The sequence below is a fragment of the Micromys minutus genome (genome assembly GCF_963924665.1).
Source record: "Micromys minutus genome assembly, chromosome: 29".
Lineage (NCBI taxonomy): Eukaryota > Metazoa > Chordata > Mammalia > Rodentia > Muridae > Micromys > Micromys minutus.
Genome location: NC_137964.1, coordinates 24,043,498 through 24,070,997, shown reverse-complemented (window position 1 = coordinate 24,070,997; position 27,500 = coordinate 24,043,498). Strand labels below are relative to the sequence as shown.

The 27,500-nt window shown below is 48.8% G+C and overlaps 2 protein-coding genes across 6 annotated transcripts in view; one reads left to right on the top strand and one right to left on the bottom strand.

The window, feature by feature from the left end:
• RILPL1 (Rab interacting lysosomal protein like 1) overlaps positions 1 to 14,230 on the bottom strand; it is a 36,441-nt gene extending 22,211 nt beyond the window's left edge. For 2 of the 4 annotated variants that reach the window (XM_080941399.1, XM_080941402.1), the window contains exons 1-3: positions 12,599 to 14,228; positions 5,727 to 5,877; positions 1 to 96 (exon numbers count right to left, since the gene is read on the bottom strand). The exon at positions 1 to 96 is cut by the window's left edge and continues 23 nt beyond it. In XM_080941399.1, coding sequence (XP_080797525.1) covers positions 1 to 96; positions 5,727 to 5,877; positions 12,599 to 12,907 — 556 coding nt within the window. In that variant the 5' untranslated portion in view covers positions 12,908 to 14,228. Of the gene's footprint in view, positions 97 to 5,726; positions 5,878 to 12,598 lie in introns of all 4 variants that reach the window. The other 2 variants (XM_080941401.1, XM_080941400.1) reach the window with 2 other exon arrangements.
• A 6,013-nt stretch (positions 14,231 to 20,243) lies between these two features.
• TMED2 (transmembrane p24 trafficking protein 2) overlaps positions 20,244 to 27,500 on the top strand; it is a 9,245-nt gene continuing 1,988 nt past the window's right edge. The window contains exons 1-4 of one of the 2 annotated variants that reach the window (XM_080941417.1): positions 20,244 to 20,506; positions 22,250 to 22,442; positions 22,801 to 22,821; positions 26,030 to 26,137. In XM_080941417.1, coding sequence (XP_080797543.1) covers positions 20,327 to 20,506; positions 22,250 to 22,442; positions 22,801 to 22,821; positions 26,030 to 26,137 — 502 coding nt within the window. In that variant the 5' untranslated portion in view covers positions 20,244 to 20,326. The remainder of the gene's footprint in view (positions 20,507 to 22,249; positions 22,443 to 22,800; positions 22,822 to 26,029; positions 26,138 to 27,500) is intronic. The other variant, XM_080941418.1, reaches the window with a different exon arrangement.

Below are 27,500 nucleotides of genomic sequence, written 5' to 3'. Positions count from 1 at the left end.
GGCCCAGCTCCCTGTCTTTGGCTCGGATCTCATCCCTCTGCTTGTCCACCACCTCCTTCAGCCTTTTCATCACCTGCCGCTCACGCTCTGACATGCCTGGGTGAAGGGGAGATTGGCAGGTGATCGACCTCCCCTTAGCACAGGCCCTCCCCTGGTGTCACACTGCCAGAGGGCCGAAGCTCTCCCGGCCAGGCCCAGCTTCCCCCACACCTCCCATGTACCCTGCACACACCCAAGCACATTCCTACCTCCCCGGCTCTCCCCCCCTTCCCTCTGCCCGAAGCTCTCCCATTTGACCTCCTTCGAATCACTGCATGTAAGACTCATCTTGTAGGCCCCCTCTGCACGATGGCTCCCCTCCTTGACCCTGAGATGCTCCCACCCTGGGCCTCAGTTCACAGCACCCACCTGATAGTAACAACACGGCACCACATAACATGACAGACATGACCTCACATGGTGACCCAGAGGGTGGCCTCTGTAGCTCACACTAACCCTGTAAAGCCACACTTGGCTGTGTGGCTCTGTGCTCTCCTCTGTCTCTGTTTCCAGATTTATAAAATGGGATGGTAGTTGCACGTACCCAGGTCAGACTGGAGGATGGGTGGAACCGACACATGCACACGTGCGCACGCACCACCACCACCACCACCACCATTAGAACACAGCACTTAGTGTGTTCTAATGACATCTAGGACGACTTCTCTCCACCATCCCACCAGACCATTGCTGAGGCAGGGGATGTGCTGAGCACCCCACTTCCCACACATATGGTACCCTTCAGGCATTCGGTGAAAGCAGGGAGTAGTCCCAGATTCTGGAGAACTCTATGAGTTCAAAGCCAGCCTGGTCTACATAGTGAGTCTGAGGCCAGCTTGGGCTACACAAAGAGACCCTGTCTAAAATAAAAAGGATGTTGGGTGAGCCAGGTCTAGCAGCATAGACCTTCAATCCCAGCAGCCCAGAGACAGAGGCAGTTGGATCTCTGTGAGTTCAAGGGTAGCTTGGTCTACGCAGCAAGATCCAGGCTAGCCAGAATGACAGTGAGTCCTTGCCACCACCCCTACCCTAGCTCTAAAAAAATAAAAATCAGAAACCAGGCCTGCCGAGAAAGCTCAGTGCCGAGTAAACAAGATCAGAGTTCAGATCTCCAGAACCCACCGAGACGCCAAGTGTGCGTGGCAGCTTGAGTGAAGTTCCAGCCTCAGAAGACAGAGGCAGAGAGGATCAAACCAGCCATATCCGTGAGCTCTGGGGTCTGATTGAGAGACCCTGCCTCAGTGTATAAGGAAGAGAAAAAGAAGACACATACATAAACTCAAGCATGTATACACAAGAGAAGAAAACTATTAAAAAAAAAATCTACCAAAGGATGGTGGTACACACCAGCAATCCTAGCACTACAGAGACAGAGGCAGGAGGATTGCTGCAAGTGTGAGGCCAGCCTGGGCTACCTAGCAAGACCCTGTCCTCATATTATCTCCAAAAGGTCCACAGAATGAACAGGATGGTTAAAAAGCTTGTTTAGCAAATCTGGGAAGGGGAATTCCATCCCCAAACCCATCTGGAAAAGCCACATGTGGTGGTACACATCTGTAACTCTGGCATCCCTACAGAGAGATGGGAGGCAAGAACTGCTGGGAAACTTGAGGGCCAGTGAGCCCGGCCTACATCACAGCAGCAGAAAGGAGAAGGTTCTGGTCTCAAAGAGGTGGAACTCAAGACCCAATTTCTCAAAGTTGACCTCTGACCTCCATGTATATGCACTGCATATGTTTCGAGCACACACACACACACACACACACACAATTTTGTACAAGTAGATTTAAGCAACGTATTTACTTTTGGCTGCGGAGGTGTTTTGCTTGCACACATGTCTTTGCACCACGTGTGTACCCACAGAGATCAGAAGAAGGTGTCACACCCCCTGGAACCGGGAGTTGCAGAGGGCTGTTAGCCACCTTGTAGGGTGGCTGGGAATCTAACCTGGGTCCTCAGCCAGTGCTCTGAACTGCTGAACTTTGTTCTAGCCGACAGTTTAAAAAAGTAAAATAAACGAGTGCATTATAATTTCAGAAACACCCCTCCCTTCCAGAAGTTGAAGTTCAAGATGGGGGTATACGGCCAGGGGGTTCAGGATGCCCCTGCTGTTATCAGTCTCCGTGACACACATCTCCACACCCTCGTCTGTCACATTCTCTGCCTCCATGTAACACTACATTGTGACTACAGCTACTGTCCACCAGAATAATCCAGTCTCACTCCACTTTGCTACTTTGAACTTTCTTTGCAAAGAAATAAAATTCAAAACCAAAGAAGGGGCTGGAGAGATGGCTGATCAGATATGAGTGCTTGCTGCTCTTGCAGAGGACCTGGGTTCTGTTCCCAGCACCCACACGGCAGCTCACAACCCTAACTCCAGTCCTAGGGATACAGGGTCCACTGCTGATCACCATAGCATTAGACACACATATCATGCCCAGACATACATACCGGTATAAAATAAAGAAATTCTCAGGCTGGAGAGATGGCTCAGTGGTTAAGAGCACTGGCTGCTCTTCCAGAGGTCCTGAGTTCAATTCCCAGAAAGCACATGGTGGCTCACAACTATCTGTAATGGGATCTGATGCCCTGTTCTGGTGAGTCTGAAGAGAGTTACAGTGTCTTATTCATGGACAGAAAGTAAATAAATATTTAAAACAAAAAAAGAAGAAGAAAGAAAAGAAAATCTCAAAGAAACAAAAATGACCATGTGGTCAGCTCTGCTCTGTTCCTGGTGACCAAATTTACTTCTCCAGACCATTGGCAGAGCTACACAAGTCTCTCTGGTGCACACCTCCTCTCTTCTGCCCTCTGCAGCGTCTGGACACCCTCAATTCACAGCCCTGTGTGCTGACAGCTCTCTGGCTGGACAGATCCCAAAGGAGATTTTTCTTTTCCTTATTTTCCGAGACGTGGTTTCTCTGACAGTCCTGACTATCCTGGAACTAGCTCTGATATTCAGGCTGGCCTTGAACTCAAAGAGATCTCTGTGTCTCTGCCTCCAGAGCGTTGGGATTAAAAACGATGACAACACCGCTCAACTCCCAGAGGGGATCTTTAATCTGAAGGCTTCTGTAGTGAAACGGAAGAGACCAGAATGCAGCACCTGTCTGTATTCAGAAATCTAGTGGCCCATGGAGGGTGGGTCCTTCCCCTAGCTTACCACCACAGAAATCTGACCCCTGCACCTGAGCCTTGACCTTAGCCCTGCAACATGTCACTCTTGACTAGCGTCACTCAAGGTCACTAGCGTACTCTTTCTCCCAGGGTACTGCCTGCCCCGTGCCTGTTCCTCTAGTAGGTGGGGAACACTTGGTCCCTGCAGTGTTCCCATGGTTTCCCCACAAAATAAAAATAACCTTGAAGGCAGCCTGGCATCTGCCTGGCTCTTGGCTCGGGCGGGGGCCGCAGCGTGGAGAACGCAGCTCTCCCAGCTGGTCCCACAGAAGCTGAGCACGCTCAGTGTTAAGTGCATCTCCTGCATACACCTTATGCTGGTCCTCGCTGGTCAGAGGGATTGGGAAAGCTGAGAGGGCACAGCCACGTTGCCAGAAGAGGCCTCAGGGAAAGGAGCTCAGATCCAGAGTGGGCAGTGGGCATCCCAGAACCCCCCAAGAGACCTCATAGGCTACACCAAGATTTTCCTAACTAAAATGATCCCACAATTCCAATCCTAGACTCGGACCCCATAGAGCTGAAACAAGCCCTCCCCACAAACACCGAAAGGATGTTCCCAGCAGCCAAAGAGTGGATGCAACAAGAAAGCCCCAACTATGGGTGAATGACAGACATGGTTCATCCCTGCAACGGAATAGTACACAGCAGTGAAAAGAGATGGAGAAATACTGCCGACATCCATTAAAATACAGACAGCCCTAGAACGCAGGAAACTAAGATGCCAGACACACTGATGGGGGAGGGACCACTACAGCGTTCTCCCATTCGAATTGGGTAACCAAGGCACACAATTGTCTTAGTCCATCAAATCACATAACACCGTAACATGCTGCTTTCTGAAGCTATCAAATACATCTCCACAAAGAACATCATCTGAAGGAGAATTCATCTGTGGATTGATTTTTATTTATTTTTTGGTCCCTTCAGTCTTTATCAGTACCTTATTTCATTTGTTTTGAATGTTATTAATTTGCATGTGTGTGTGCATGTGTGTGCACGCATGCGTGTTATGCTTACTTGTAAGAAGGTCAGAGGACAACTTGCAAGAATCCGTTCTCTCCCTCTACCTGTGGGACCCAGGGGTTAAACCCATGTTGTCAGATGTAGCAACAAGGGCTGTGGCCACTGAGCCTTCACATGGCCCCTTGTCTCTTCTTTATAAGTTCTTTTTTCCCCTTCCAGACAGTTTCTCTACATAATATTGGCTGTTCTGGAACTCACTCTGTAGACCAGGCTGACCTCAAAATCAGAGATCTGCCTCCCAAGGGCTGGCATTACAGGTATATGTCACCAAGTTTGATGTAATGCAATGCCTAGAATCCAATTCAGTACCCATGCATGTTAAGCAAGGGCTCTATCCACTGAGCCCCAGCCCCAGCCCCAGCCTTTATCCTCTCCAAGTTACAACCACAAATTCTACAGGACCTTCTCTTGTCCATCAAACCAGAGGGTGTGGTCAGAGACTTGCTCAGGCTAAAGAGCCTGCAGCCAGATGTAGTGATACAGTTCTTTAATCCCAGCACTCAGAAGGCAGAGCTCTGTGAGTTCAAGGCTAGCCTGGTCCAAATAGCAATAGGGCCAGACAGGACTACACAGTGAGACCCAGTCTCAAAAACAAAAAGAAATATATCTGAGATTGGATTCCTTGGTGTCAGCTACAAGAGGCAGAAATGGATGTCAAAGAGTGGCTGCTGGACAGAGCTCACAAGGGTCCAGACCAAACTCCATTATCTATCTATTCTTGCCTCCCCAGCCCAGCAGAGTCAGGTGTGAAGGCCCCAGGGCACTGTTTAAGGGACAAATGACAGTTGATGGCCTCAGTGCCGATCAAATCATAATTGTTGTTCCCAGTGTCTGCTAGTCACCCTGTCCTGTGGCCTCAGCCTCAAGTCTCCTCCAACACACAGAGGACAATCCCAACCATGCCCTAGGATGCCAGGTGATCTGACCCCTTCGTGCCCTCTGATATCATCTCCAGACTTCTCGGCCTCCACCATCTTCTCTCACCCTGGCTTTCCAGGTTTCCCTCAAGCACTCAGACCGCAGGGCCTTGGGATGTGCCACCTGCTCATGGCACTAGCATGACTCAATATAGCACTCTGTTAGGGGTTAATGGTGACCACCCTGACGATGGGACATGAAGTGACCACGAGTTGCTACCCTATGTCCCCATCTCAGCCCTGACATAGCGTCAGTTGCCATCAATCAAAGGAAGACATCTATTTACTGCTCCCATATCTACTGCCCATCCCCCTCTGTGTTAAAACGGAGTTTCAAGTGGCCAGGGTCTGGCCCGTCCAATGTGTCCCGGGGCCCAGAGGAAACACGAGGTAGAAACCCATGATGTCTAATTGATTTCACATCAATGTCAGTGAACTGAACTCCCAAAGTCATTTCTCCCTGGGAGACTCAAGCTGTGGATCCACCTGCCCACAGGAGCCAAAGGCAACAGAACAGAGGTCAGCGGCCTCTGAGTGTTCACGGGGACCGAGGATGGCAGGCCTCACCTTCATGCTTCTGGAACTCCTCCTCGGAGAAGCCCACGTCCTTGTGGTTGAGGTTGGTCATCAGCTGCTTATTCTCCTCCTGCAGCTGGGCAATCTGGGACAGGAGGTCCTGTGCCTCACCCCGCCACACATCCTCCACCAACTCCAGCTCCTGTAGGGGGGACAGCAAGGGTCACGGTAGGGTCAGCACCACCCAGGATCTCACCGGCCCATCCAGAGAGATGTTTCTGGAATTTGGTTTCTTTCTTTCTTTTTTAAAAAAGATTGATTGATTGATTGACTGATTGATTTAAGTACACTGTAGCTGTCTCCAGACCCACCAGAAGAGGGGATGGGATCCCATTACAGATGGTTGTGAGTCACCATGTGGTTGCTGGGAATTGAACTCAGGACCTCTGGAAGAGCAGTCGGTGCTCTTAACCACTAAGCCATCTCTCCAGCCCTGTTTCTGGGATTTGGAGACACTCCCTTCCTCCAAGAGAAGCGAGCCTCTGGCTGGTGGCACACAGAGCCACCAGGGACTCTTCTGCTGATGTGTTCACCGAGGCCTTGAGGGCTGAGCCCAGCCATGCGGATAAGCCATCCTTTGTTACAGAGTTCTGAGTCCCCAATCACGCCAAGGCACAAAGAGGCTACAGGGTCCCCATGACAGGGCCACAGCCCCAGGAGTCCTTGCTCTCTAGAACATCTACTTGAGGCAGTCTAAGCAGTTCACATAAGCACTCAGAGCCTCAGTTTCCCTTAGTGAGGGAAACAAAACCTCTAAGTTTAAAAGGCATGAGAGAGTATGTGAGAGTCTGTTAACAGCATTTTCTGTTCATGGAGGCTGAGACAGGAGGATGTCTTCAAGTTAGAGGTTAGCATAGGGTATAAGAAAAAAAATCTATGAAATTTCAAACGGGACTAAGACGCTGGCTCTGAGGTTAAGAGTGGGTGTTGTTGTGATGGGGGATGCAAATTTGGTTCTCAACACCTTTTTTGGCCTGCATAGGCATCTTCATTCATGTACACACACACACTCACACAAATAAAAATAGGGCCAGGTGTGGTTCTTTAATCCCAACACTTAAAAGGCAGAGGCAGGGAAATCTTTATTAATTTGAGTCCAGCCTGGCCTATGTAGCAAGTTCCAGGCCAGCTAAGGCTACACAGTGAGACTCTGTCTCAAAATATCAAGAATAGTAATAAGAAATAGTAAGACTATAAAATGAATCTTTAAAGAAACTACATATTTGTTTTACTTATGAATACATGAGTGTTCCACATATATGTACTACATGCAGTACCCAAAAAAGCCAGAAGATGGCGATAGAACCTCTGGAACTGGGGGTGCAGGTAGTTGTGAGTAACCATGTGGGTGCCAGGAACTGAACTTGGGGTCCTCTCCAAGAGGAGTTAAGTGTTCTTGCCTACTGAGCCATTCTCCAATCACTCAAATAAACGGAAACAAACATTTTCTTTAAAAAGTATTTTAAGTGCCAGACATGGGGTATATACACACCTCTAATCCCAGCTCTCAGAAGGGGAGGAAGGAGGAATCCGATGCAAGTCAGGCTGCACACTGAGACTTCGTCTCCAACAAATAAGAAATGACCAACGGGTAGGAGCCAGAGCTGGCAATATTCAGCCCTGTGACATTCTGTGAAACAGTCTGAAGGGCGGCACAGGTCTCCCCAGGACATGGCAACTCTAATCTCAGATCTGTCCGAGAGATGTGAAGACACTTGTTCAAGCTGGGATTAACACTACACAACTGCGATCCCAACATTCAGAAAGCTGAGGCTGGAGGAGGCTTGTGGTGAGTGAGTCAGGGGCCAGCCTGGGAAATGCCTACCTCAAAGGGGAGTGGGCAGGAAAGAAAAGATAGGCCCACACCCATCTGAGAGTGTATGCACACAAAGGTCTATAGCTATGCTTTGTACAGCAAAAAGAACAGAGGTAGCATCTACCATCCCAGGAAGACGTAAATAAGCTAATCCATCCCTACAAGGGACTATTAACTGCACATGAAATGTTGCTAAAGCTATCCCCAGCTAAGAAGAGAAGCCAGGTACAAAAGATCACACAGTCCGCAATGCCATTCCTATGAAATGTCCCAACAGGAAATCCACAGAGATAGAGGTAACCTGGGGCGTCTGGCTAGAGCTGAGGGACACCAGGAGTTGTGTTCCTCTTTGAAGGAAATGCACACACTCTTAGCTTCACTGTGGTGCTGTCTGTACAACCGTGAACACGGGAGCAATCATGAGCATGGGTAACTGAGGTTGGGAGGCACCATGGTTGTGGCTTAGATACAACCCAAGCTGAAGGACTGACATGTACATCCCATCAACACAAGCTTGCTTGCTTGAGATGCCAGGAATGGATCCAGGGGCTTCATACATTTTAGACAAGTACTCTACCACTGAGCCACAACCCCAGCCCCTCACAGGAGGATTCTAGGCAGGGTTCTACCACTGAGCCACAACCCCAGCTTCTCATTAGGGAATTTTAGTCAGGAGCTCTACCACTGAGCCACATTAGCAGCTCAATTTTCAGAAACGGTCTCACTAAATTGTCCATGCTGGACTTGAACTCACCTCATAGCTTAGGAAGACCTTGTTTTGACTCTCCTACCTCAGCCTCCCCAGTAGCTGGGATCATAGGCTTGTACCACCAGGCTTGGACAGGCCAACCCAGGCTTGAACTACAAATAGCTGATCTTGGGTGAGTTCTTTAAACCCTGGGTGCCCCAGAAATGCAAACAGTATGTCCCCTTGAGGGCTGCTGTGAGGACAAGAGAGCAGCTGGATGAGAAGGGTTTAAAATGGTACTTGGCACTCAGAATGTACCCACACAGTCAGGATGTGGCCGGCCTTCCTCTCCCACAGTCTGTCACAGGCTGACCAGGTGGCCGGACATCCAGAACTACCCTTACTCTCATAGAGAAGTTCCCCAGTCACAAAACTGTGGCCCTGAGGAAACGAGGCCATGGCTGTGTGTACCTACAGCTGGTTCAAGGCCCCAAAGGGGCTGAAGTATTAGGTTACAGTGAAAAGCGATGGAGGAATGGTCAGGCACCTTCCTACACACAGGGGTGGCCCAGACCCTTCCTCTGCTACCAGCTGGCCCAGGCTGAATGCAGACACACCAGAAGAGGGCATCAGATCTCATGACAGATGGCTGTGAGCCACCATTTGGTTGCTGGGAATTGAACTCGGGACCTCTGGAAGAGCAGTCAGTGCTCTTAACCATCTCTCCAGCCCTTGATTTTTTTTTTTATTACTTCAGTTTTTAGTGTCGGGGGCAGAGTCCAGGGCTTCACACATATAAAGCACAGGTACACCCCCTCGCCAAACCTTCTGTACTATCTTTTTGAGACAGAGCCTCACTAAGATGCCCAGGTTGGCCTGAAACTTACCATCCTGCCTCAGCCTGCCAAAATGTACCACCAGGTCCAGCTGTTGAGTGTAACCCATTCCCGACTCCTGGCTTCCGGAGCGTTACCCAGTCCTGTCCACATGGCTGTTGCCTATACATACCCATAGTCCCTTGCTCCACTGTACCATAGTGTGTCCGATGTATGAATTACCCAGAGAAATAACACATTTCTTCTGCTTTGAGCCACCGGTGCTGTCACCTTATGGCATCATGAATTCACAGGCGACGAATATAGATTTTAGTCTCTGTTGGCTTTGGTTTTCCTCTCGTGTAGCCCAGGTTGCCCTCAAACTCCCTAAGCAGCCCAGGCTGGCCTTGACATCCTGAATCTCCTGCCTCCACTTCCAAGAGCTAGGATTACAGGCATGCTCAGCATGTCTGCTTTCTATGTTGCTAGGAATCGAAGCCAAGGCCCCCATGCATGCTAAGAACCAGTCTACCAACTGGGCTACAGCCCCAGCCCTTCTTTTTCTCCTTCCTCTTCTTTAGGCTTTATTTTTAATTACGTGTAGGTGTGTGCGTCTGCTTGTGGGTACAGGCCTCTCCTCCAAGACCTCTCTGTGGCTGGCTCCTCACTTCACCCAGCCCTCAGCTCAGGCAGTATCTCATCAGGAACTTCCCTGAGGACCTCCCTCTAGACAGCCCCCACCATAGCTCCCCGATTTTACTTCCTCCACGGCACTTAATCATACTCTGACATCTCCATTTATTTTTAAACATATGCACTCACGCTAGTACAGGGAGAAAGACATGTTGGATTTCAAATGGGAGGTTAACAAAAAGAACGAGGGCCCCCTAATTTGAGTAGGGAAACGGGTAGTTTCCTATGACTTGTCCTCTGGTTTCCACCTGTGCAGCCCCTTTCCAAGTATAAATAAATAAATAAATGTAATAACTTAAAAAAATATATATATATATATTTGAAACAGTGTGTCTCCATGAAGCCCTGGCTATTCTGGAACTCATTCTATAGACCAGGCTAGTCTTGAACTCAGAGATATGCCTGCCTCTCCTTCCCGAGTACTGGGATTAAAGGGGTGTACCACCGTTCACTGACTGGATAATAAAATGTGACTCGGTAGGGACAGTGCTTACCTGGCACACACAAAGCCTTGGGCTCTGTTCCCAGTACTGCAAAAGCTAGGTCCAGGGCTGGAGAGATGGCTCAGTGGTTAAGAGCACTGACTCTTCTTCCAGAGGTCCTGAGTTCAAATCCCAGCAACCACATGGTGGCTCACAACCATCTGTCATGAGATCTGATGCCCTCTTCTGGTGTGTCTGAGGATAGCTACAGTGAACTCATATACATAAAATAAATAAATCTTTTTTAAAAAGTTAAAATCAAGACCATATAATTGCTGAGTGAACAACACAGACCGTGTGTGTTCCGAACAGGCACACACCACCCCTGCTCTCTGTATTCTTGCCCACCTGCTACCTGACTTGGCGAGTTGGTCTTGGTTCCCCCTGCTAGGTCCCACCCACATCCCCCAGGACGGCGCTTTGCACGGCTCAGACAGGTCCACAGAGCTGCACATTGCATCATCAGAGTGGGTCCGTGGCCTCGGGTTGAGTGATGAACCCAGACAGATGAACGGCATGCTGAGATTGGGGCGGGGAGGGGGGTAGCTGGAAGAGCCTCTGGGTATAGAAGGGAGAGCAGATGTCCAGTTCTGACCTCATGCATGAGCTGCACACACAAAGAGGCCTGGGCTGGGGAAGGAGGGATTCCACCCTAGTTGTTTACAAACAAACACTGGTGCCTACTTCCTGGCTGCAGCTGGTGACATTCTGAAGCAACAAGTGCCTCTGAGAATTCCATCTGACTTGGTGACCTGTGATGGCCCAGCCCAGCCGCAGCGGAAATAAAGCACCAAGCACCGGGAGGGGACACCAAATAGTGCCTGCAGGACTTCTGGCAGACACCAGGCCGAGCCCGAGGGTGGGTAGGATGGATTCAGCACCGGAGGGCTGTGAGGCCCTCCCTCCCAGAGGCCCTCTAGGGGAGGTGGAATATGAGGGGAGGGGTGTAGACATGCCTAGATGGGGGCTCCAGGCACTTCTGGGGCATTTCAGTATGTCTCCACTCCAGACTTAACACCGTGGGCCTCTGGTGACAAACTCATTTACCCACCAGGCCATCTTGTTGGCCTCAGGGTCTGGCCTGTAGACTCTTTGTAGGCAGTCACCCCTGATGCTCAACACTTTCCTACACGGTGGAGACTGTGATTACCCTACAATAGAGAGGACACTAAGACACCGTGAGGCCGGCTATCTGCCCTCAAAGCTCACAGCCTGCCAACTGTAAGGTTTGAAATTGGGCTGCTTGGCTCCAATGTCCCACTGGTCCTGAAACTCTGGAAATTAATTACAGGACTGAGGGAGGTACCTTCCGGCTCCAAGTGTGATTCTGGAAATGTGGCTGACTCTGAGGAGCTCAGTTTCCTTCCTGACCCCAGGGCACAGGACAAGGGGCGGGATAAACACAGCCAACCCTGTCCATAAGACTCTCTCACACACACCCTCGGTCTGTCTTCAGGGTGACACCGAACACCTAGTTTTGACCATTATCTCAGAAAACTTAAGATCCATCCCAACAGTATACAATAGAGGATGGCCTGCCAGCGAGTTTCAGAGAGGCCAACCAAACTTCCTGAGGCCACACAGCAAGCCAGGACAGGTCCTAGCATCCAGGGAAAAGGAGTTTCCTCCCATTCGAAGTCCGAGAGATCTGTCAAAAGCAGCCCGTGCTGAGGTTAGGGCAGGAAACCACATGTCTCCCGCTTCCCTTCCGTAGGCACCTAGTCTGGGCTGGTCTCCCAAAGGCAGACGACTGCTCCTCAGGCAAAGGGCGGGCCTGCTTGGAGCTATTCAGTCCCCCAAGTCAAACAAACTGGACAAGAGACCCTAGAATTTATCTCCCAAAGGCAGGGACTCTCCTTCGTAACCTGGGGTAAATCCCTCTCCATTCGGATCCTCGGCTTCCTCATCTGTAAAGTGAAGAAAATCCTCGCCTCAGACTTGTAAGAGAATTAAAGATACGGCCAAGCGCAGGTGAATATACTGGGAACCCTGAGAAGCAAGTTGCAACTATGAAGCCGGAGGGGGGGGGCTCAGGACTGGAGGGCTCTGGAGGGACTTCGGATAGGATGAAAATGGGTGGGTGGGGACTGACTTCCTTCCTGGAATAAAATAAGACCATCTAAGTACAGTACCCACTGCATTCCCTTTGGTCTTCGTAGGTGGGTTATACTGTAATCACTATTGGAAAGACCAGGAGATAAAGCACAGAGAGGCTCAGCAAGTTACCCAAGGTCACACTGCTACTCAATGCTCCTGGGCCTCCCTTCCTCTCTCACCCGGCTATAGACACTGTGCACACTCATCTACAAAGCACACTAGCGGCTGCCAGAGCCCCTTGCTCAGACCCGCAGACTGAGGCCTCCGCCCACCTTTTGATGCTTGCGCTCCTTTTCAATGCGGTCCATCCTCTCTACGCGCAATCGGTCCAGTTCCAGGCGCAGCTCGTCCAGCTCGGGAGCGACGTGGTGCCGGCTAACCAGTACCTCGAGGATCTCCAGGACCCTTACGACCTTGGGCATGAGGCGTGCGATGGACTCGCAGCCGTGTTGGTCGATGACCCTCTCGAACTCGTGGCCCACGAGCGACGCGATATCGTACACGTCCATGACGGTCAGCTCCGCCACGTTCTTCTCCAGCGCCGACAGGGCGGCGGGCGGCGACCCTAGCGGTTCCTCCATGGCCCCGCGCGGGCTCCGGGCCGTCCGTCCACTCCGGTAACTCGTGAACTTGGGGGATAGGGGGGGCTGGAGCACGGCGGGGAGGAGGACGAGGGCGGCGGCGCCTGCGCAGGCCCGCAGTGTCTCCCGACTTGAGCCTCCGACTTGAAGCGATGGAGACGCCGGTCCCGGCCTGGGAGGCGGTGGCGCCCGGTACCCGGAGGGACCGTGGCCCCGAGACTCCTCCCGGGGAGGAGAATCAAACTTTGGCGACGCCGAGTGACTCCGGTTGGCCGGCTCCTCCCCGTGGGAACGCTGTAAGGCGACGTGGGCTTGGAGGGGGGGGGGGAAGCGCGTCTCTGTCCCGAGGGTCTCGGTACGCAGCCCCGCGAAGCCGAAGCTCCACCCCGGCTCCGGTCCCGCCTCCCGGGCTCCGGTCCCCACGACCCCAGCCCTGCTCCACCTCCTGCAGCCGCGCTCCGCCTCCCAAGCAGCGGCCTCCACCGCGCACGGCCATTGGCTGCTGCAACAGGAGGAGGAGTCTGCCTGCAGAGGGATGGGGTCAGGAGGTGGGCTCCCCTTGCGATCCAGCTAGTTCAGGGGGATCCTTGCACCTAGGAGCTCCCTGCTGCTCCGTTGCCCACCCCGACTCCAGCGGGCGCCTCGAGTACAAAAGCCCACAGCACACAGGGGTCCTTGGTCCCCAAAGTCGACCAGTGCCCCACCCAGATTCCAGCTCATCTTGGGGACCTTATGATCCCCAAAAGTTTACCCTCCCATATGCTCCGCTGTCTATCACTACTCCGTAGCACCCACCCTGTGCTCCGGCAGAGTCTAAGGTGACTTCAGTCGACACAGCAAAGCGTCCTTGGTCTCCAAAGCCGCTGCCTGCCCGTCCACTACCCCTCGAGCTGAAACCAAAACTTCACTTCTCAGTGGAAGAAGACACGATGGGAATTTGGATCTCAGTCCCAAGACTGATTCTGAGCTCTCTTCGTTCTTTGGCCTCACCAAATCCTCTTGTTCATCAGACCCCGGCCCAAGCAAGGAGAGCTTATCTTGGATCTGCCCCCGCCCCCTACTCTTTTGTTCCCACGATGGAGGAGAAACCCCTTGAGTTCCCAGCACTGAAAAATACCCTCAACATATATAACCTTAAGTTCCTAGAGGCTCTTTTTCCTTCAGGACAGAACTTTCTGTTGTTTTTGTTTCTTTTTGAATTGCTGGCCTGCAATTCGCTATGTAGACCAGTCTGGCTTTGAACTCATAGAGATCCTCCTGCTTCTTCCTCCTTGACTACTAGGATTAAAGGCATTTTAGCCCATTTGCAAATTTTGGAGGTCCAGAGGTTGCAGTAGCCCACACCCTAATCTCTGGTTTTTCTGTTTAGTGTCTGAAAACATTAAAAGATAACAGAAGAACGAAACAATGTATACGTTTTATGTAACTTTTGATACTGTATGTTATTAGAACAACACTACTTTATTGTTAAAAGAATCTTACTCTTATACAGGGCCTAAGTCATACGTTAAACCTCATCACAGATTAATATATAAAGGGAAAACAATCACAATAGCTGGGTTTTTGTGCGACCCTGATGCTTCTGCCTGGGGGGCGGAGAGTGCGGTGTGGGGTGGGGGAGGGGTTTGTATTAGGGGACGCTGCACTAGGGTGTGGTCCCCATTGGGCACCGATGTACCTTGGAACTGCTAAGCTGTGGCTTGTGTGTGTGTGTGTGTGTGTGTGTTTGTGTGTTTGTGTGTGTGTGTGTGTGTGTGTGTCGGTTATGGGAGCTAAAGTACTAGGGGGTTGATACGCCGGGGGTGTGGCTGCAGCGAGCTCATGCTGAGTATTGGGTGCTGGGTGCTTGGTGCTGCTGCCTGGGGGCAACAGCAGCCCTAGGGGAACTGTTGCAGGAGGGAACCATGCTGCTGCAGCACCTACCTATGGAATCTGCTGAGTATCTATCTATCTGGGGAACAGCCGACCAGCACAGCTCAGCGTTAGAAGCCCTGTCTCAGCCTCTGCACCCAGCACTAAGCACACTGTGCATTTTAGCGGACGCAATGTTTCTGTAAACCTTGGGTCTATCCTGTCACTCCGAAAGTGTCTTTTAAAGTATGAGTGTGGATGTAAACCCATGCACCTGCTCGGAAAGGAAAATATACTCTCCCAGAATTAAGGAGGGATACGTCAACAGTGACCCAACCTGGTATCAGCAGCATGTCCAGTCTTATACACCTAGCTAGGTGGAGTGATCAGAGGTGGCTTCCTGGAGGAGGAGGGTCTCAGGTGCAGAGTGAAAGGCAGAGGTCACAAGTATCTGTGAAGTTTGTGTGTAGACTGTGCTGTGTGTTCATCAGTAAGCTTAGGTGGAACTAGGAGCAGGCTGGCGGTAGAGGGAATGACCAGAAAGGAGAGTAACCAAGAGACAGTAAGCCATTCATCAAGCAGTGTAGGCTAGGTATGGTGGCACATGCTGGATGTGGAGGCAGGAGGACCACTCTGTGTGTGTGCATGTGCATGCGAGTGTGTGTATTTGTGTGTGCATGTGTGTGTGTCACAGTCTTAGTGATCAAGCAAGCTCAGAGGGAAAAGGCAGTTGCCACTAAGTCTTATGACTATCACCAGGACCCACACTACAAGGACAAAGATGACTCTGGAAAGTGTCCTCTGACTTCACGTGTGCCTACAGACATGACTAAATAAATAAATAAATAAATAAGTCTGGGTGTGGTCCCCCACTCAGAAGAACAGGGGCAGCCAGATCTCTCTGAGAGTTTCAGGCTAGCCTACTCTGCATAGTGAGTTCGGGCCAGCAAAGGCTACATAGTAAGACCATAGCTTTAAAAAAAAGGGGGTGGGGTAAGTACTGGAGAGACGTTTCTGTAGCTAAGAACACTGACTGCTCTTCCAGAGGACCTAGGTTTGATTCCCAGCACCTACGTAGCAGCTCACAACTGTCTGTAACTCCAGATTCAGTGGATCCAGCATACTCTTCTGGCCTTGGTGGGCATCAGATACACATGGTATACAGACATGGGTGTGGGCCAAACACTCATACACATACATAAAATATTTATTTTAAATAAATAAATGTTAAAGATTTATTTATTTATTACATATAATGTACACTATCATTGTCTTCAGACACACCAGAAGAGGGCATCAGATCCATTACAGATGGTTATGAGCCACCATGTGCTTGCTGGGAATTGAACTCCGGACCTCTGGAAGAATAGTCAGTGCTCTTAACCACTGAGCCATCTCTCCAGCCCCTAAATAAATGTTAAACAAAGAAAAAATTGACTGTGGAGTTAAGTTTATATTGTGGTTGTAGGACTGCAATGGAGATTCAGGTCTGCCTTTTTTTTTTTTTTTTTTTTTTTTGGTTTTGATTTTGTTTTTTGGTTTTTTGATATAGGCTTTCCCTGTGTGTAGCCCTGACTGTCCTGGAACTCTCTCTGTAGCCCAGGCAGGCTTTGAACTCAGAAATCTGCCTGCCTCTGCCTCCTGAGTGCTGGGATGAAAGGCTAAGTCACTTCATCTTTTTGGATTATTTTCATTTGTGAAATGAGAAGTCTCTATCATGTAGACTTGTGTTCCTGGAGGTCTTGATGAGGAGTGGTTAAAGCCTGTAAAGTATTCAGAAAGGCTCACTGTTAATTTGTTTATATTTATATTTTTGTACAGTCATATCTATTAATGCAACCCATTTTCGTTCATTTCTTTAACATTTATTTGTTTGTTTGTTTGCTTGCTTATGGGTGTGGGGTGGGTAGAGGTGGATGTTTATGGGGGCCAGAAGAAGGGATCACATGCCCCTGAAATGAGGTTAAAATAATTGAGCTGTCACATGGGTGCTGGGAAGCTGAACCTAGGTCCTCTGCAAGAGCACCCAGTGTTTTTAACCACTGCCCATCTCTCCAGTTCTATATTGGAGGAACAGTCAGTCCTCTTAACCTCTGAGCCATCTCTCCAGCCCAGTTCTATAAATCTTGACGGTAGGAGAAAGAAGAAAGAAATAGGAAGATGGGGGTCCGGAGAAGACTCAGGCCAGTGTGGGACCCTTCTCCCCAGGCATGGCTGTTGGGAAGAGCCATGGGCAGGTGACAGACCGCAGAAACCTCAGATGAGGCAAAGGGAAACACTGATTGATTCTGTGGATGGAGAAGTTCCGGCTTCCTGGAAACTCCGGCCACAGAGGCCTGGGAGACCGAAAAAGAGCTCGCAGGTCGACTCTGGACCCTGAGGTGGGTTGTCATCCATGGCGCTTCCCCTGCCCCGACACCACGGAGCCAGCGGCGGCAGCGGCAGCAGCAGCAACAGCAGCTGCTGTGGAAAACCTCTGCTCACACTTAGAAAGTTCACTTCACAACCCGCTGTCAACTGGGACAGCCACCTCTTGTTCACTGCCCTCTTCCTCCTTCCTCCTCCTCCCTCCTACCCCTCCCTCTTTTCTATCTCCTTGTCTTTGGCTACCAGCCTCCTCCTTCTCCCATCCCCCCCTTCCCTTCCACTTCTACTGATTACCCTCTTCCTCTCCTTCCACCCCTGCTGGAAGAGCAGAAATCTCACCCAATTTAAACAGGATGGTGTCTGACAAATCTCTCCCAGGCTCACCGTTGCTCTTCAGGGACTCAGAAGGGGAAAGCCTGGTTTCACCCTCCCTCTTCAGCCTCCTTCATTTCACATCCTCAGGTTTCAAACCCAAGATCCAGTTGTCAGTTCCAGAACTGCCAAGGTCAGAGCCTTACTCCCTGCTGTCTGGAGAGTTGGGGGTTGGGGGGTAGGATGGGCTTGTGCAGTCCAAATACTCATAGCCTTTGGGGGCAAGAAATTCAACTCTTAGGTTGCAACTTACCAGGAGAAAGAGAAAGATCCCACCAGCAGCTTAACTCAAAATAGTACAAAGCTGGAAATATGTGGGATTTCTAGTGTCAGCAGAAAATTTACCCAACGAAATACTATACAGCAGTGTAAAATAACATGATTCTTATATGCCATAGTATGGTGACTTTCACAAGCACAGTGTTGAGAAATGCATTTGTTAAATACAACGGAGAGGCTGAGCATAGGGTGCAGGCCTTTAATGTGCCATTCAGGGGATAGGAGCAAGCACATCTCTGTGAGTTCTAGATCAGCCAGGACTATATAGTGAAACTCTGCCTCAGATCTAAACCAAACTAACAACCACCAGGAATTAAAAACGGAGACTGGTGGCTCATGTCCATAGTTCTAGCCCTTAGGAAGCTGAAACAGGAGGATTGCCTCAAGTTTGGAGCCAGCCTGGGCTGCTACACTCCTTCTTATTACATAAATCAAGTGGCCTAATTTCTGAAGGCATTGGAATTTTAGCCCTGGCTTATATAAGGGTAGATATAGAACAGTATTTAATCTCTTCCAAATTAAATATTGATGTTGGATTTCCAAATTAAAAACAAATTTGTTCTTGGGTGATTTTCTAATGAGCTGACTTTCTGGGGGCATGAAGGGCCTGTGTGGGGAGGGAGGGTAGAGGAGCCCCGAGTTTGGAGACTTTGTTGCTGTAGGACCTTGTCACCACAGTTCTCTCTTGTTTCCTAAAATGGGACATTGCTGCCCCCTATCGCCTACTGTATTTTTAAAATTCGTGAGATGTGCAGGGCTGGTTTGTTCTGCTGTCCCATTTCACAGACCAGGAAACTGGGGCACAGAGCTCTGACAGGATCTATTCACAGCCACAGAACGATGTGCAAAAGTGGGAGTGCAAAGCCAGACTCCTAATCCCCACGTCGGTTCAATGAATTCACCCAACACAGGGTAAGGCAAAGTCTTTTTCATCTCTATTGACCCTGAGATGGCAGCGCAAGCAAAACTGGGCCTTCTCAAGGCGACAAACAAGCAACCAGACTTTCAGTGAGGACAAATGTGCACCTCAAACACAGCGAGTCTGGTGGCTGAGCAATATCCAGTAAGGAACGGGTGACATCTGAATTGGGTTGGAAGGATGTGTAGAAAATGTGTAGAATGTCAGTAGGCAATGTGACAATCCCAAGTGTGGCTCAGGGCCAGCCGAAATTCTGTGAGGATTATATGCAGAATACGAACACTTTATTTTATTTTAAAGATGTATTTATTTATTTTATGTATGTGAGTAAACTGTCGCTGGCTGCCTTCAGACAAACAGAGGAGGGCACTGGCTCCCATTACAGATGGTTGTGGTTGCTGGGAATTGAACTCAGGATCTCTGGGAGAACAGCCAATGTTCTTAACCACTGAACCATCTCTCCTGCCCAAATGTATAGCCCAGGCTGGTCTCGAACTTGTGATCCTTCTCCCTCTGCCTCCTTCAGCAGATCCAACCGGCTATTTTATTTTTGAGACAGGGTTTCTCTGTGTAATATAGCCTTCACTGTCCTGGACTTGCTTTGTAGACCAGACTGGCCTCGAACTCACCTCCCAAGTGCTGGGACTAAAGGTCTGTGGCACCATGCCCAGCTTTCTGAACAAGGTGAAAATTTACAATATCATATGCATAGGCCTTCTTTCATCCTTTCTTTTGCTGCTGTTGTTGTATGTTTTTCATTGTGTTACCCTGGCTGTATTTGAACTCTCTCTATAGAGAGCAGCCTGGATTTGAACTCATCGTTTGGCATGCATAGATTAAAAAAAAAAAGATTATGTGTTCCTGGGTGTGGGGGTGTGGGGGGGTGAGTATGTGCCCATGGGTGCACTGGCTCTCAGAGACCAGAGCTAATGGCTTCCAGCATCCTCAGAGGTTCTGGAGTTATGAATTCTGAGCGCCTCTGCCAGTTTAGATAAGCAGGGTGATGGGGGAGCAAACAAAAGAAACTAAACAAAAACTGAACTTCTCATCTGTAGCATCCACCTCTCAGAGACTGTCACTGTTATCTCCACGGATAATCCTAAAACTGTGAAAGCCTATATGCTATCACTTTCTGATCTTTATTTATTGCTATTATGATTTGAATTTTATGTTTGAGTATCTGGACACCATGTGTGTGCAGTGCCCGCCGAGGCCAGAAGAGGGCGGTAGAACTCTTGGAACTGGGTACAGACGGATGAGGGTCAGTCTGCGAGCTCTAGGATTCGAACTCGGATTCCCTGCAAAAGGCAAACAGTGGTTCAGTCCGCGCAGCGCCTTTTCCCCGGCCCTAATCCACGTGATCATCAGCCCACGTCGAAGGGCTTGAACTGAAGGGTTTTTGGCTCTTCAGCGCCGCCGTCCAGCCTCTGCATCCGCCTTGTCCCTCCGCGGCCGCCGTGCATCCGTTACGTGGCAGCTGTCGGCTCCGGCCAATGAGCGGCGCCCGCATCAGCCCCCTCGGGAGGCGCAGCCGGAAGGGGCGGAGCTGAAGCGGCGGCGGCTGAGGCGGCAGCGGTGGCGGCGGCTCTGGAGGCCGCAGTCCGCGTCCCGGCTTCGGCCCGTGCCGCACCATGGTGACGCTCGCAGAACTGCTGGTGCTGCTGGCCGCGCTGCTGGCCACGGCCTCGGGCTACTTCGTTAGCATCGACGCGCACGCCGAGGAGTGCTTCTTCGAGCGGGTCACCTCGGGCACCAAGATGGGCCTCATCTTCGAGGTGGCGGAGGGCGGCTTCCTGGACATCGACGTGGAGGTGCGGGCACGGTGCCCGCCGTCGGGGCGCCGTCGCGAGGCTCCTCGGGGGTTGGCGAGTCCCGGGTAGAACGCGGGGCCTGCGCGGGACAGTGCTCACAAGGGCGCGGGCCGGGGAGGGGCCTCGCCGCCGCCCGTCGCGTAGCCCCCCGACGGGCCCTGCCCTCGCGGCTCAGAAAGCGCTCGTCTTTCCGAGCGACTTCGGGCTCCGTTCGTAACTTGGGCGCGGATTCGGCCTTTCCCTTCGCTTTGTCCCGTGGCGGCCGCGTGTCAGCTCGGGCGGGAGCGGCTCGGCGTCGTTCTTCTGGGTCCTCCAGGGCTCGCGTGCGGCGTGGCGCGGAAACAAACTTTGAAGAGTAGATCGGAAACTGCGGAGTAGCACTAAGGCAGAAAAGTGCTGTTTCTGACTTTGGCAGAAACCAGCCTCACTTCCTACCCACTTCCTTACGCAAGTGGCCAGATGTGACCCACGAGAGATGCACTTGGGTCCTTCATCCTAGGAGAGGCTTTCAGCGAAGTGTTAAAAGTTACTTGTTTGGAGAATAAAAATGGCCTTCCGAGTTTTTTTGAGACAGGATTGCATTTTGTAGTTCATTGGCATCGAATTCACCTGCCTCTGCCCTGGGAGGGATGAACGGCGTGTACCGCCGTAGCCCGACAATTTGCTGCATTAAAAAAAAAAAAAGGACCATATAACAGTGGTTTTTACTTGGTTGCTGGCATCTCTGATTGGGTGTAAAGAGCTGAGCAAAAACCTTGAGAACTTGGGTACAAATAGCACACCAAAAAGTTTGGAGACCGCTTGGATTAGCCAAGACCTTAGATAAAGATGAGCACTTCCAGTTTCTCAAGTTTTGCAAGTGACTGGCTCTCAAAGAAGCAGGCTTGGGCTAGAGAGATGGCTCAGCAGTTATGAGTCCTTGCTGCTCTTTGAGAGAGCTGTTCAGAGTAGGAGTTCAACACAAACTTTGACATCAGATACCCTCTTTTGGCACCTACGTGCATGTATAGCACAGTCTTAAAGGGGAAGGTTTGACTGTGCCTGGCAACTGGTTTGTATTGTTCCTGCAACCTAACGCCCTTCCCTAAGCCTTAGCAGGCATGTCAAAGTGACCACAAAAACCTTCAAAGGTCTTTATAAAAGTATTCATTTTGGTAGGGTGTGATGAGGGCACACCTTTATTTATTTTTGGCACAATTGATAAATTATATATTAAGCATCAACAGTCAACACAAATCCAAAACAACAACCGCCAGCTTTGGGAACAAGAAACAGCTGGTGACTTCCTTCAGGTTGTTCATAAGGAAGGGCATGGTGGCACTGCACTGTTAACACACAAGACAGTTGCCAGTGGCTATTTGGGTGGGGCCTGTGGAGACCCTTTCTCAAAACAAAAGTAAATAAAACTGCTCCTTTAGGAAAGCTTTCTGGATTGTGATTTCAGCCTTTCCAGTTTTTGTTGAAGTTAGACAGTTGGAGACCATGCATAGAGTTGTCCCATCTCTCTGAGAGGTTTACATTTCACTTGGACAGGATATACCTGAAGTGTGAAGAGGTGCTTTAGGGAACCATTGAGTCTATGCTAGTTTGATTAAGTGGGGGAGTCAGTGTCCAAATTGTACACTGTCGCTCACGGCAGGGGGACCTAATCAAGATCTAGCCTACTGGACTTCGTTCCTGGTGAAGGATGCTGCTTAGGATCCTAACTGTTTAATGAGTTTTCTGTTTCTCTCCTGCCTCCAGATCACAGGACCAGATAATAAAGGAATCTATAAAGGAGACCGAGAGTCCAGCGGGAAGTACACATTTGCAGCCCACATGGATGGGACGTACAAGTTCTGCTTTAGTAATAGGATGTCTACTATGACTCCAAAGATAGTAATGTTCACCATTGACATTGGGGAAGCTCCCAAAGGACAAGACATGGAGACAGAAGGTGAGATGTCACTTTGGACGAAGAGCTCATCTCGGTTCATTTCACTTACCCGTCTGAGTGCAGTGTGTGTGGTTGTTTTAAATTTCTCTTTCCAGATTCATTCACTGTCTTAAAAACAAAATTCCCATTGAAGTGGATGTAACATAATTAGCCAGTTTCTGGAAGTTACTGTTTGTTCTTAGTGATTTTGATCGGCCCTTCTGGCTGCATGGAGTCACTCTGTGCTCATGAAAATCTCTAGGCTCCACTGGGTTCTGTTAACTTGCTAATCCTGGGGTTCACATGTACCTCTGTTTCCGTTTGCAGATGTGCTAGCTTAGCTAAACTCCTTTTGTCTACACCTTATACTTTTCTCTAGGTGGTGGAGACTCCTGGGATGGTATGTGGTTTTTGTGTGACAGCATCTTTTCTTTTTTGTTTTGTTTTTTGTTTTAGCATCCTTTTATTTCCTGATATCTAATTTCCTCTAACTTCAGTTTGTTGGCATGAGAGTGGTTTTCCTTCTTAAACTCTTCTACAACTAACTATATATTTTTGGTAAATTTGAAGACTTGGCTAAAGTTAGCTACAGGTTAGATTATTTTAACTTGATTGGTATATAAACACCAGGACTGACATTTTTATGTGACTTTACTTAAAACAAATGCTGAATAGTGCAAATGCTGAACTAACTGCTCAAGGAAATGTTACCAGATACCCTTTAGAGGAAGCAGCTTCTCGGCCTCCTTACTGATTAAGTTTCTAATGTGAAGTTGGGTTAGGCTTAAAATACTACCCATGTGTTTTGCAGAGTTTTGATGAGAAGTTTGCTTTGGCTTAGTTAAGTTGACTCATTTTTGTCTTGGTAGTAGTCTTTTTTTTTTGTTTGTTTGTTTGGTCATGCTGGGGCTTGGACATAGGGCTTTGTGCATGGTTGGCAAGCACACTGTTGTTGAGCTGCATCCCCATCATTTAATATATTTAACAAATTTTTGAGATAGGGCCTCACAAAGTTTCCTATACTGGGTTTGAGTTGTGGTTTTTAGCCTCAGGACTCCCAAGTAGCTGGAGCTGCAGGTCTGTGACCCAGGTCTGCCTTCTGGCTGGCTCTGAGACACCACATTAGTGCTTTCAGTAGCCAGCATTACTTTCCCCCCTGCTTTGCCAACACATGGTAGAATTCATGGAAGCTGGCCTCTGTTTACTACATTCCACAGTAGTGGGTTATGGCATACATAATTCACCACTATGCACTTACGAGTACCCGCACAATGACGGTGAGGTTTTATATGGTTTTGAAGTCTATAAATTTAAGAATTTTATTTAATTCCTGTGCTTATTTTTCAGGTCTGTGTACAGTGCTGAGCTTGCTTAATTATGAGTGAGAGAATTCAGAGTTTTGAGGACTTGGTATTTGCTCACTCAGAAAATTGGTTCTTGTTAACCCAGCTAGAAAATAATGGCCAGTAAATGTTGATAGTGAGATTCTGGTTAATCCTTTTGCCATCTCAGATCATCACTTTTGCTTGTTGATGGCAGCTGTTAGGTTGAGCCTTCTCTAACATTGATGGTTTCCCAGTATCAGTTTTTCCTTTTGAGATGTTTGGCACTATCAGGAGACATTTTTTTATTCTCAAAGAGCCCCTCCTAAGAAACCATACTTAAAAGGTTGACATAGTACATGGGCTTCTAGAGCGAGGCTGCTTTGAGGTGATTCCTTTCTGGTTCAGCTCCCTTCTGCATAGAGGCCTGTTGCTTGAAAACTGATGATTATTTAGAGAAATTAGAATCTCATCTGAGGCTGGATCCTGGGCAGGGGTGCCACCCCTGACACTCTCCTAGGATTGATTCCTCCTTGTGCTGCCTCTTTCCTTCCTGTTCTTAGTTGGAGTGTAGCACTGCACGGGAGCACAGTCTTCAGAACAGTCTTCCCGGCCCCAGAGTCTAGTTCAGGCTGGTCTCTAACTTACCTGTCTTGGCCACCACAGCTGGGCGTGGTCTTCAGATCCAAGTCCAGGACAGTAGGGCTATACGGAGAAACCTTGTCTTCAAAAACCAAATAAGAGAAGAAGGAAGAAAGTGCCATCATTCCTAGCAGAGGAGCTTTATTAGAGAGAATCCTAGGGTGTTGCTGCCGGGTCTGAGGACCTGAGTTTGATCCCTGGAGCTCACATGGTGGAGAGAACTCATGAAGGTTGTCCTCTGACGTTCCCATGACCCCTCTGCAGCCCCACCCCACACTGGAATAACGGAGTTCCAAGTTGCGAACCGATGCCACTTGGGCCTATCTTTCCTTGTGCTGCTGCTGTACTTTGTGGGTTGGACACTGGGAGCAGCATGTGGCTGATTTTTTTTTTTTTTTTTTTTTTTTTTTTTTTTTTAATGAGTATAGCTAAGTTTTATGTTTGGCTTTGTACATTTTAAAAGCCTGTTTTGGTGCTAAAGTAACATTAAAGTTATGTGAATTTTCTTTTTAAAGATTTATTTATGTATGTGAGTACACCATAGCTGTCTTCCAACATACCAGAGGAGGACATCAGACCCCCTTACAGATGGTTGTGAGCCACCATGTGGTTGCTGGGAATTGAACTCAGGACCTCTGGAAGAGCAGTCAGTGCTCTTATCCACTGAGTCGTCTCTCCAGCCCATGTTACATGATTCTTAATATAAATTTCCATTTTAGCTTAAAACTGGTATTTGTATATTAGTTTTTGTTTGTTGGTTGGCCTGTAGCAAAGGATGACTTTGAAATCCTGGTCCTCCTAGTTGGAGCACAGTTTTAGTCTCAGCACTTGGGAAGTCAAGGCAGGTGGCGCTACATAGTGACTTCTGGGACAACCAAAGAAAATAGTGAGATCTTGTCTCAACAACAAATTCTGGTTCTTCTGTCTCCGAGTGCTTTCATTCTAGATGTGTGCTACCATAACCGGTCTTTGGGACCCACGTGGCAGGCAAAGACAAAGCAGGGCTCCCTTTGAGCTGGGCATACTCTCTGCCAACTGAACCACAATCCCTGTCTGCCCTGTATTGAGGGTTTAGTAGTCAGTAGAATCAACTGGAAGCAGTTCTTTATGGGTAATTATTCTCTAGTTGGTAAGCATTTCATAGTCTGTTCCTTACACTAGCTAGAATAGAGTGGGTCCTCTACTGGGAAGCTAGTAGCATACACTTTTTACTCCAGCCCTCAGGAGGAAGAGGCCGAGGCAGGCAGATCTCTGCGTTTAAGGCCAGCCAGGACAACATAGTTAGAGTCTGCCTCAAAAAAGTTTAAAAAAAAAAAAAAAAAAAACCTCTGAAAGCCAGGCACAGAGGTATGAGGTATGTGCCTATGATGGTTACCTGGGGGTGGAGGGTCAAGAGTTTAAGTCCGGTCTGAGCTATCCTGTGAGCTTGAAGCCAAGCTGGGCTACATGAGACACTATCTTTAAAACAGTGTCACCAACAGGAACAGCTCTTGATAATTGAATCGTTGTTCACATTATTGCTTGAGCTCTTTCTACAACCAGCTGCTTTTGTGTGCCTGAGGATTCTGAGAGTATTTTATTTAACAAGTATTTCTGGAAAAGAGATGACTGCATGTGTGCTGACCTGTCTTTTACCCTTTGCAGCTCATCAGAACAAGCTAGAAGAAATGATCAATGAGCTAGCAGTGGCAATGACAGCCGTGAAGCATGAACAGGAGTACATGGAAGTCCGGGAGAGGATACACAGAGCCAGTAAGTTGTTGGCACAACTTGTTTGTTACAGGGTTTCTTGGTAATGGTAGCCCCTAGTTTGTAATGTTGCAAATATACCATAGCGTTACTGAAGGGTGGTCTGTGAGAGACATTTTATAGAGATTTGTGTGATTTCTTTTAATCGTTGAGCATCATTCTATGCCAGAAATGTTTCCCTATGATGTTTTTGTTTGCTTTTTAAACAATATATGTAAATACACTGTTGATGTCTTGATACATCAGAAGAGGACATTGGATCCCATTACAGATGGTTGTGAGCCACAGGACCTCTGGAAGAGCAGTCATTGCTCTTAACCACTGAGTCCTATCTCCAGCCCATTTGTTATTGTTGTTGTTTTTAAATGAGATCAGGGCTCTTTGTACCCCGGTGTCTCCTAGAACTCATTATATAAACCAAATTGGCCCTCAAACTCAAGAATGTCACCTGCCTCTTTCTCCTGGGGTCAGGATTAAGGTGTGGTGTGCATCACCATGTCCAGCAAACATAAGCTTTTATGGGTCTCTGAGTTTATTTATTTTTAAGATTTATTTATTTCATGCATGTAAATACGCTGTTGTTGTCCTTAGACATCCGAGAAGAAGGCATCAGATCCCATTCCAGATGGTTGTGAACCACCATGTGGTTACTGGGATTTGAACTCAGGACCTTTGGAAGAGCAGTCAGTGCTCTTAACTGCTGAGCCATCTCTCCAGCCCTCTCTGGGTTTATTTTTTTTTTTAAGATTTATTTATTTATCTTAAATATGTGAATATACTGTTACTGTCCTCAGACACACCAGAAGAGGACACTGGATCCCATTACAGATGGTTGTGAGCCACCATATGGTTGCTGGGAATTGAACTCAGGACCTTTGGAAGAGCAGTCAGTGCTCTTAACCCCTGAGCCATCTCTCCAGCTCCTCTGAGTTTATTTTTAAGGTGTATTTATTTTACTGTATGAGCGTGAGTGCTTTGCCTGTATGTATGTGGATGACTGTGTGTGCAGTACTCACAGAGCCCAGAAGAGATTGTTGGCTTTCCTAAAACTGGAGTTACCAGTGGTTATGAGCAGCTTTGTGGGTGCTGGGAACTGAACCCAATTCTCTGCAGCACATGGCTCTCTATCCCAAGATAAGAGTTTTTTGTTTTATTTTGTTTTTGTTTATTTGTTTTTCTTTTTAAGTTTGTGATTAGGGCTGGCAAGAAGGCTCAGTGGGTGAAGGTCTTTGACACCAAGTCTGATGACCTGAGTTAAACCCACTTGGTAGATGAAGAGAATGGATTCTTGCCCCTCTCCCCCAAATTGTTTGGTTCTTTTTTGAGAGATTCCTGTAATTTGTCCTGACTTCTAAAGTCCACAAGC